General features: G+C 36.8%; 2 protein-coding genes across 2 annotated transcripts in view; one reads left to right on the top strand and one right to left on the bottom strand.

Moving 5' to 3' along the window:
* kcnt1b (potassium sodium-activated channel subfamily T member 1b) overlaps positions 1 to 3,519 on the top strand; it is a 93,323-nt gene extending 89,804 nt beyond the window's left edge. The window contains 1 exon segment of the mRNA XM_046841656.1: positions 1,150 to 3,519. Within this exon segment, the coding sequence (XP_046697612.1) occupies positions 1,150 to 1,267 (118 nt within the window). The 3' untranslated portion in view covers positions 1,268 to 3,519.
* A 1,831-nt stretch (positions 3,520 to 5,350) lies between these two features.
* On the bottom strand, positions 5,351 to 10,708 carry LOC124380922 (SLIT and NTRK-like protein 1). The gene is made up of 5 exons (XM_046842242.1): positions 10,702 to 10,708; positions 10,511 to 10,609; positions 9,850 to 10,374; positions 7,128 to 7,319; positions 5,351 to 6,318 (listed from the first exon to the last, which is right to left on the bottom strand). The coding sequence occupies exons 1-5, from the start codon at positions 10,706 to 10,708 to the stop codon at positions 6,053 to 6,055; spliced, it is 1,089 nt and encodes a 362-aa protein (XP_046698198.1). The 3' UTR covers positions 5,351 to 6,052.
* Positions 10,709 to 10,744: the final 36 nt, after the last annotated feature.

The raw sequence follows: 10,744 nt of genomic DNA on the forward strand, positions 1-10,744 counted from the left end.
AACAAAATCATCAATATGTTTAGTCATGTTGTCAATATGATGGTGCACAAATTCAATATTTCTTGATATAAACTACGGTTTGGATCAGAGTAATTGAAAATACACAAAATTTGACTTCCTTCTGTTTAAAATCTATGAATTTCAGCAGCACAAATGTATTAAATTTGATTGGATATTTGATTTATATTGATTGCAAAAGAACGGACAGGATTCACACTTTTACTGTACTGTAAAGTGTTTGTTTGTTTCTTATTTGTAATCCATTTTCAGAATTTATAATTATTTGCTTTGCTCTAGCTGTATTCACTCTCCAATTGAAGGTTCAAGAGATTCACCTTTGACCTGTTTTAGAGAACTAGTTGATCATTGGTTGATATGATGCCGTTCACGCTCCTTTATTAGTGACATTCAAGATTCATCTGCACAATTCATCAATTCAACACATTTACAAAAAAAAGTTTAATAGAAATTTTAAATGACAGATGATGACAACTGGTTTAATCATTTTGCATTCAATGACGCATCTGATGCCCAGATGTTTTGGGGGTTAAGACAATTAAGGTGAAACCAGTATAATATATTTTGAGTAACATAAACATAAACAACTGATAATGTAGGAAACAGCAGACACTTGTACACAATCGATTAAACGAATGTACAAAATCATTCACAATTTAATCAAAGCAACAATGTTCTTTTGATGAGCACAAATAAATGATGTGGAGGCTAAAAAAAGTAGGTAATGAGAATTTTATTCCTGATCTGAGAAACGCGCCAAAGCAACTGAGAAAAACTGTAAAAATATTAAAAACTTGAAAAGTATTAAGCGTTTTTAATCTAACATTTGGAAGAGATAAAAATGTTAACTCAGGCAATTAATCGCGATTAAATATTTAAATCGATTGACAGCCCTAAAAATTATATATTATATATTATAAATTATATATATATATATATATATATATATATATATATATATATATATATATATATATATATATATATAATATTCATTGAAGAGTGTGATGAGAATGGGAATATCAGGGGTTTGGGATTATATAATATATTAGTGTACATGTCTAATATTGCTAATAAATTATACACACACACACACACACACACACACACACACACCTATCTATGCTTCAGGTATATCATCCGGTCAGACCCATTGGCCCATGTACCCGACGAGTTGCCCGGGTGCCAGGCAGGTGCCAGGCTGAAGCAGGACTATGGCACAGAGACACGAGGAGAAACTCATCTTTGAGAAGCAGAGCTCAGCTTGGAGCATGCATGAGGAGTGCCTCCTGTCCCCGATACACACCCATGAAGCACGCTCTCCTCAAGGACCACAGGAAGAGGGGTGAGGGTGGGGGTGTAATTACACGGTCGCTGACGATTTCCCCTGCTTTTACCTTTTCCATGACAGAAGTGGAATCTGTGTGCACTTTGTAGTAAAATGACAGATTATGGGGAGAAATGTCATGTTCTGGACCAAACACACTGTTCAAGCCCATTCATCCTCTGGACAGTGTATGACATACAGAGTGAGTGAGAGGAAGAGAAACAGATCGCGACTGCCATTTAATTCAATAAGATTTTAAGAAAAGATTAACAATCAGTAAATATACTGATACATTTTTTTTTTGTATATACATGTAGGTACATGTTCTTTTATCATGCTTACTGGACCATCAGTATTTATCATACATCATATTATTGTTTTGTGATCGAAGCACAAGTATTTCCAATTAGAACTTCTCAACCAGTGAAATCAAACTATCACGTGAACTATTTGATTCATTCCTAAGTGCATTGATTATATCAAGTATTATCTTTTAGTATGATTTATGTTTATTGATCCAATCTTTTTATCACCACTTTGAAAACCTGCAGCAAAAAAATTGAACCAGTAATTACTTTTATATCAAATATCACAAGCTTCATGCTGTTTTTATGGACACCCTGCTTCCACAGAAGGGCTGCTCATGAAAAATTATTTGACTGAAAATATCATCCTACTGATACAAATCATTCAATTTAACCATTCGTAATTGCACGCCACCTTTTTTTCAATGCCACTTTGCCTGAAATTTACCAACAAAGTGTTTTCCCTATTTGTATTAATGCCAGAAGTCAAAAACTAAAAAGTTCTCTCATTTTAATCCATATATTTATTTGCTTCCAATTTGCATGTTACATTTACTATTCAGTGCCATTCAAAAAAAAAAAAAAATGAGTACAATATTAGAATCTGCCAGATATTTTGCACTAAGCTCTGCTGGTCGGAATGGAGTAGCGTAGTCTAGCATGACCCTTTAACCCTAAACTACAAAGAAATGAGGCAGCAAGGGAAATTAAAGTAGTTTTCATTTCTTGTTTTAACATTAAAGACATTCATTCTAAAGCATATCTAAGCTCTCATCTCTACATGTTGCATGCGATTTTAAAAGCTACATTGAAACAGTAGTATAGAATAGTTTCTGGGGTTTTTTGTTGTTGTTTTTTCGGGGCAAACTTTATGTGAAAATCCAGAACAGCAAACCTTGAACTTTTCCGTTGAGTTCACAATTCATTTTATGAAAGGGTATATTTATAAAAAAAATAAAATATATATTGAATATTAGATGCCTTGCAGCAGTATATTTCTGTTGGCCCTTCATGGTTGTCTCCAGTGACTGCTGTAGTTTATTTATCGACCTTTACTTTAGTTCATCCCAATGAGCAAATAGAAATCTGTTGAGCCATATTTCCCATACTTGTCCATCTCAGGTGACTGAGGAGAAGCAGCTGAACTAGCATAAGGAAGATTCATCTGAAGTAAACAGCATAAATATCACCGCACCTCTCAAAATGTGTCAGCCATATTGAGAGGAGATTTTGTGCCATAATTCTTGGCCAGTCATACTTCAACAGCCTGTTTCAAGGCAATCCTTTGGAGGGAGGGGTTTGGCTTCAAGATCCCTTGAAGAGCACAAGCTCAGTTTGTCCGCATGTTTACACACACAAGCTCAATGTCTACACGCAAAGCCAGACATTAGATAGTCAATACTTCTCATCTACTAGATAACTAAATGATCATGCTCATGTCTACCTGTGAAGAGTGGATTACCTAAAAGTCGACTCTCCACTCGAGGTTTATTTCCTTTTCTCCTTCTAGGCATTTAGAAAGGTTGTGCAGTATGGTGCATGTTAACATAGTCTGCAAACTTCCTTTGTGAAACATGTTCCATTTCATTACCAAACCACTGACCGCCTTCAACTCTTTTCATTTTAAGACCCGTAGAGTCGCGTCAGCATTTCACTAGACGTAGAAGACAAATGGACAAATGCATGTCCTTTTATTGCCAAACTTTACAAGAGGCCTATGTTTACATTTGCTGACTCCTGTTTTTTTTTGTGTAGACCAGTTACATTGTAACGGAAAACTGATCCATTTTGTACAATTTCTTATATGAAGTCTGTGTACTTCCAACAAGTACGAATGATTCAATAAATGCTGCATGCAGCCAGAAATAATGAGTTTCTCCATTCGTATTTATTTATTACATTCAGAACAGGTTTTCTAATCATTTTCTCCTCAGGCTACATAAAACTATTCTTATAGGCGTACTGTAAGCACGGAAAACAAATCATAATAAGGTGTGGTTCTAGGAAAACTATCAAATTCTGTTCCCACCCTCAAGTATGTTATTTTAAATGAGGGACTTTTATTCTACTTATGCCACAGCAATTTGCCATGATTGAAATTTTGAACTACATCACAGCTACTGTATAAACAATCACCCCATCACAAACTCCTTTTTTTTACTCTGTCTTCAAGTTATAAATAAATACAACTTGTCACTTTTTTTAAGAAACCCTGTAAGCACAAAGGCTTCGATCCTACTCTCCAGACAAAAAAACAAAACAAAAAAAGGACTGATGCTGGAGACTACTTCCATGGATGCTGCATGAACATCTCCTTAAAGCTTTCTTGATTCATTGATTATTAAGCATATATTATGTGGACCATACAAGTTTCTGTGAGTCATTACAAATGCCAATCCAATAGAACGAGCACATGTATGTATAACTTTATTATATGTTGTGTTATGTATGCACACTATATTGGCAAAAGTTTGTGGACACCTGGTCATAAGTATAATTTGTGCTTTTTGAGCATTGCATTCCACATTAATCCCAATTTGCTCTTATAATTCCTTCCACTCTTCTGAGATGATGTTTCACTAGATTTTGGAGTGTGCGTTGGGAGATTTGGTGATGAGGCCTGGGGTTCAGTCAGTGTTCCAATTCATCCCAAAAATTGGCCTCTATAGCAGGCCACTCAAGATCTTTGTCTCCAAACCATGTAAATAATATCTTCATGGAGTTCGCTTTGTGCACAGGGGAATTGCCATGCTGAAACATTGGGTTTTCATTGGGTTTGGGTTTCCATAATCAAGTGAATGCAAAATTTCATTATACCACCTCCAAAGACATTCCTTACAATTGTGTGCCTCTAAATTTGTGGTAACAGTTTGGAGACATATTTGCCACATATGGTAGGAAAGGTCAGGTGTCCCAATACTTTTATCCATATAGTGTATATAATATATACATGTTCCTCTTGCCAAATTGTTACCCAAAACATTATTTTTCATGACTTTTCCAATTTCTGTAGATTGCCATGGTGCATCCTCAAGGTTTATTGACTTGCTTGATTTTTTGTTTATTAATATGACTTTTCCTCCACCTTTCTCGTGTCCAGCGACCATGGTTCTCCACCACCTCATGTAGAAGATCTATGAAGGTGTACTCATTATCCACTAGCAGGTTATCATCACTTGGAGATCCTCCAGAAGGGTGTGCACCGGAGCCGGAGTGAGACTGATCCCTCTGTCTGTCTCTCAGCACTTTGCTTTCATCTCTTTCCCCACTTTTTGGCTTCCTTCCCGGTATAACTCGTGTCTGTTCACCCTTTGGTGTTTGATTTGTCTTTTTCTTTTTGCTGCTTCTCATTTTCGTTTTTTCGGTAGCTTCAGAGCTCATCTCTTCACACAGTGGATTGATAGTGACCAAGTCAGAATGGGCCTCAGAATTTACTGGAACATGAGTTTTGATAATTTCAGACTGTCCTTCGTTTATATTAACGTAATCTCTGGTCACACCGGGCAAGTCTTGGTTACAAGATTGCTTGACGAACTCTCTAATTTCCATTGAAGTTTCCGCGAGTTGAAACGTACGAGGTCTTTTATTTGTAATTGTTGTCCAGGAAACCTTGAACAACCAGCTTGTGGGATATTTTCTGGAACACCTGAAGACATGCCTGATGGAAGCATGCCTATATGATATTGTGTGACAAAAATGAATTCAGGAGAAACATTGAGGACCTGCTGGGTTTGAGCCAAATGCTTTTTCCACTGAGCAGCAGTAGGAGGCCAGGACAATGTGCGCCTGATGGGTCTTAAATTCAATTGTTCAAAGGATGCCTTTGTGCAAATCTGCTCTGGATTTGGACTTTGCTTTTTTGGATCGGCTCCAATAGTGAAGTAAGGAATGTTCTCAACATCTCCCAGTGCCTGGAAGTCATCATCGTGAGTCTGAGGTGCTTGGGATCTTGCTAAACTGGAGCTTAAATCATATTCATCAACAACAGAACCAAATTCTTGCTCACTGGCTACAGAGTCATCAGTATGTAAAAATCCCTGACCTTCTACATTTCCCTCTAAATTATATTTATCCTTTTCTCCTAGCTCTAAACTCTGCTCATATCCGACTCCTGTTTTTAAAGTAGTGATAAACTCATTATTGAGTCTCTCATGTCTATATTTTTTCTCCAGTTTAGTTTTTCCCACTTGTTTCTCTTCTCCTTTGCTTCCATGCTTGCATTCTTTTTCCTTCAATTCTTTCTTTTGATCTTCTAACTTCTCAAGCTCCTTTTCTGTCCATCCAGCATGTTTTTCTTCATCCTTCACCATCCACACTCCTGGACCTCCCATTTGAGTGTCTGGACATTTTCCAGAACCATCAGATCTTGAGAGTACAGGCCCTGCTGATTTGGCTCGGCCACTCATCTCTCAGTTTGAAATATTCTTGTGCTGTAAATCTGGTAAATTTGTGACTCCGGTACTGTCTGGTCCAGCTTCAATAAAAGTCTGTTGTTTGATTGTTTCATTTTATGGTCACAGGAAATGGATTCCAACCTGTTCGAAATTCCTGACATTGCTTGAAAGTCTGGTTGGGCTTGTCCTTGTCCTGGACTTGCATGTTCTTGTTCTTCTGGTAAAGGTTTGATGGTCAACAGATGTTTTTGTTCTTGTTTTCTGTGATACAAAACTGACAAAACACAGATAACAAGTACCAGGGCACAAAGCACCACTGGCAGAAGATATTTGTTAGATTTTCTGGTATTCTAGAGTATAATTGTTATGTCTCTAAAGGTGTTTACTGGTAGTAATGAGACACCAGTAGATCATTTCTACTCTAGCTGCAATAAACAACAAGGGAAACACACAGGTTACAAACTACATAGCTTATAGCTGTGGTGATGCCAGTAATAAATACATTTGAAGTTTTGCTGTTGCATACAGACAACATTCAAAATTCAATGTGTTAAGATTGAAGAAAAAAAAATAGGGAGTTGAAACTAGGGGTATCCCCGAATAGTCGAAGATTCAATGATTCGATGGGAGGAGCCTGATTCGACTACCAATCTCACAGTCAAATCTTCGCAGAAGTCTTATGAAGGAGGATGCCATTTTTGTTATAGGGGGCGCTTAATGTCTCATTTCACATACAACTACTTGTTTTCTCCCAATACGTTAATAAGTTATACAACCCATTATGGTAATGTTGTAAATAAAATTGTGAAAAGAATATTTTTTATATTTTTAACATGCATGAATAAACCCAACCACCCCTGTGACAGATTTGAGTTTCACTATCCATGATCCGTGAGCATTAAAATATTTAACAATGACTGGGAGATTCTGTAAAGGTATATTCTGTTTTAATTTGATTCTGTAAATATATATATTTTTTATTGTTGTTCAGTGTTAAATGTGAATATGAAATACAGCAGATATATTTCTATACTAATGTGCGTATAAAACATTCATTTTATTCCAGTGTTTGGGAGAACCTACCTACTAAGCTGATAACAGTAGACAAATGAATGCCTCCTGGTGTGATGTTTTGGCTGTTTCCAGTGGTAAAGACAACATCTGTTGTAGGATTCACACACTTAGACACATTCCACACAGGTCTTCCTCGATGGTGAGCTGGGCTCATGCAAAGCACCTCCATCTCATTCGGCAGCAGGGAAGCCGTTTGTAGCTCTGCAGACAACACAATTAAGAACAGACATGCTCGAGACATGATACACTATATACTTTTGCATCTGGTTATATCACTCCAATCCACATTTATGGTTCATGCACTGTGCTGTTTATCTGTCCATGAATATATGTGAAGTTTAAATGTTGTTTCATTGAAAAAGTGCTGCCTAAATAATAAAAATATATTAAGCTTCAGATTTATATTCATTAATGAGCAAGACAGGGGTGACAGACCAGGAAGAAACTTTTGAGAAGAAACTTTCAACGTCTTCTGGGTGATACCTGATAGTATGATATAAACTGCTGTGGAGTAATGATATACAGCAGTTTATAATCATACTACCAGGTTTTAACCAGAAAACGTTGATTCTCTTGTGTGGTGAGGGAAGAAATGCAGGTGGTTGAGTTGAAAGAGGCAAATGTAGAGGACAGGGGGGTATGGAGATGGATGATCCGCTGTGGCGACCCCTAATGGGAGCAGCTGAAATAATAATAATAAGATTCTCTGAAAGCAAGATTTAGACTTTTGGGAGGTGCTCAAAAAAGAGATGAGACATGGGAAATGAGAACAATGTTCATCCAGAACCCTGGTGTTACATAAAACAACAGAGAGTAAAGCTACATAACAGAAAACACAGGGCGAAGGACTAGTGAGTGTCCTCGCCACATAAAGTGCATCGTGTGCAATCTGGTGCAAACAGTGCTAGGCAGACAGCGCAAAGACAACACAAGACAGTGTAGGACAAATAGACAAAACACAAAATAGTGCCACCAGTAAAACCTACTTTATATTATACAGTGCAGTGTGCAGAGAGGACTGAGTACAGGAGTGTACTTGTAAATAAACAAAATGTAAACAAAAGGGTTTGTGCAAAATGACATCACAACAAATAAATATATGGACACCATATATAAGTATAAATAGCCAGGGATCATAATATAGCAGTATATTTTTGTCAGTTGTGATGTCGTTTGCCATTCCTGTCATTCCTGTCCAAAAGTCATTACATAAATAACAAAATGAGCTCAATTTATTTCCCACACCTAATAACATCTTTGCAGTAAATATGGTTGCTAAAATAAAAATTTAAAAAAAGTTATAAAATTGTATGTAAGGTCATGCTTTATAATCCTGTATATCCTGATGTCTCCTGCTGAAATAAATAAAGCAATAATTACATTGTATTGCTTAATCACAAGGTTTCATTGATCGCAACTGGATATTAAGTTAATCATTTAATTGTTGGTTAAGAAATATTTTTGGATCAGCATTTCCAATTCCGCTCTTTTGTAGATGTTGTTTGGGAGGTTTAGGGATCATCCCTAATATCCCATCCCATATTTTGCACTGCATCTTCCTTTTTTTGTTTTTTTGCAACATGCATAACTCACATTTCCAATACTGTACATTCCACCCATATTTAAACTGTATATACTGTATCATACATATATTCATACTTGTACAAAACTATATCAAGTCATAAGTATATTATCTTCTGAGATGTCTATATATGCATAATCTTTCCACAGTATATTGTATATTAGTATATTATAGATTATCATCATATATTATTACCTGCTGCACCTTCTGTATATTAATCACCCTAATGCCTGTATATATGGAGCTCATGCACTATTTATCATACTGTTATTTATTGTAAATAGGCCATTTATGCACTTCTGGTTAGATGCTAACTGCATTTCATTGGCTCTGTACATGTACATTGCACAATGACAAGAAATTGAATCCAATCTAATCTAATCCCATTAGAGTTTCTGTGTGAATGTAGAGGCAGCTTCTATCTGATGTCGATGGTTGCATATGTGTGCTATTCGAAAATGATGTTTATTCAAGAGGATGGTAGACCGGCAGATTCTGACCTTAGAGGGCGCTATTGCTCATAAATGAGTCTTTACAGTTCAATCAGCGCGTCTGTTTCGCCGCAGCACAAGTGGCTGTTATCTAAGCGCGTTCAAGATAACGTGCACGGCGCCAGGCGCGTTCTCGCGCGAACATTTAATGAACAGTGGCTGCTGATGTTTGAATCTACGCTGCAAAATGTAAGCTGCATTTTAGCAACAGCGCCCTCTAAAGTCAACAAGCCGCTGCTGCCACTGCACTGTTGATTGATTTGGCACGTATGTCCTTTAGGAGTCGCTCTTTCGCTATTGAGATGTTTTTTTTGTTTGTTTTTAAAATTTCGTCTCTCCGAGCTTTGCCCTTTTTGAGTTTTAGCGGCATCACCATGTGCTATAAAAACTGCACAGTAATTTAAAGATTATTGGCATTTATCATATGTGAGAAGAAAATATCAAATTTTTTTTACAAAACTATACAATTTACAGAAAGATTGGAAGAGTAGGAAATATTAGGAATCTTTTTTTTTTATATTGTAATGAATTTTTGCAAAATCCCAAACAACAACCCACTGCGCATTTTGCTTCCGAAACCTTTCCAACAGCCACATGCATAAATAAACACTATCATAATCCTATCACATTTGTAAATACATTGTTCATTAATACTCACCTCTTAGAAAGAGCGAGAACTCGTACACAGTGCAGGAACAGTCCCAAGGGTTCCCATGCACAGCGATTTTAGTCCTGTTTAATGGAATGAAGCTGTCCACACTCAAATGTCTGAGCTTATTGTGAGACAGATCCAGATGTTTTAGCCCAGGCAGAAAACTAAAGCAATCGGATGTAATAGTGTGAATTTGGTTGTGAGACAGGTTTAAGTCTGAGAGTTTCACAAGGCCAGCAAAAGAATTTCCATCCAAAGCTGCAATGCTGTTATTTATTAAGATGAGTTTCTCTAGTCCTTCTTTATGGATAAACCAGTCTGAGGTTATATGAGAGAGATCATTACTGTGCAAATTAAGGCTCTCGAGACTTTGAAACTGGGCAAATGCCCCTGGTGCTATAGCTGTAATTCCACTTTGTCTCATAGTGAGGCTGGTGACTGAGGACAGACTAGTGTAGTTAAAAATGGTCGAGTTGATTTCACCCACGTTTCTCACAAAAAACACCAGGGAGGTCAGACCAGGAGGATAGTCTAGAAGAATGATACACATTAACAGGTAGAAATATGATTTAAGCCATCAGACTGCATCCACTGACAAATGTTCTGCATATAGTAATATAATCTTCTTATTGTATGTTCTAAATTGACAAACTGCAAAATCACTTACCATTTGGGATGTAGTCACAAACATAGTCCTGTGCTGATACACAGGTCAGAGAACATACAAAGCCCAAACTTTGGAAAAATCCCCAGACCAGGAAAAGAACTAAACGGACAATTAAAAACAAAATCCCAAACCAGATCAGTTTATTTTGTCTTATTTGAAGTACCATACATTTGGCATGATTCTATACCTACCTTTCATGCTGCAAAATATTCCTTACTCTCCAAGTGACCATCA

This window comes from Silurus meridionalis, chromosome 27 (genome assembly GCF_014805685.1).
Source record: "Silurus meridionalis isolate SWU-2019-XX chromosome 27, ASM1480568v1, whole genome shotgun sequence".
In the NCBI taxonomy this organism is placed as follows: domain Eukaryota; kingdom Metazoa; phylum Chordata; class Actinopteri; order Siluriformes; family Siluridae; genus Silurus; species Silurus meridionalis.

Bases quoted from the DNA above. Each gene is read 5' to 3' on its own strand.
- LOC124380922 (XM_046842242.1), bottom strand. The intron at 10,375-10,510 runs GTAAGTGATTTT...TCATTCTTCTAG, and splicing joins TTGTGACTACATCCCAAATG to ACTATCCTCCTGGTCTGACC. The intron at 6,319-7,127 runs GTAGGTTCTCCC...GTGTTTTGTCAG, and splicing joins TACTGTTATCAGCTTAGTAG to TTTTGTATCACAGAAAACAA.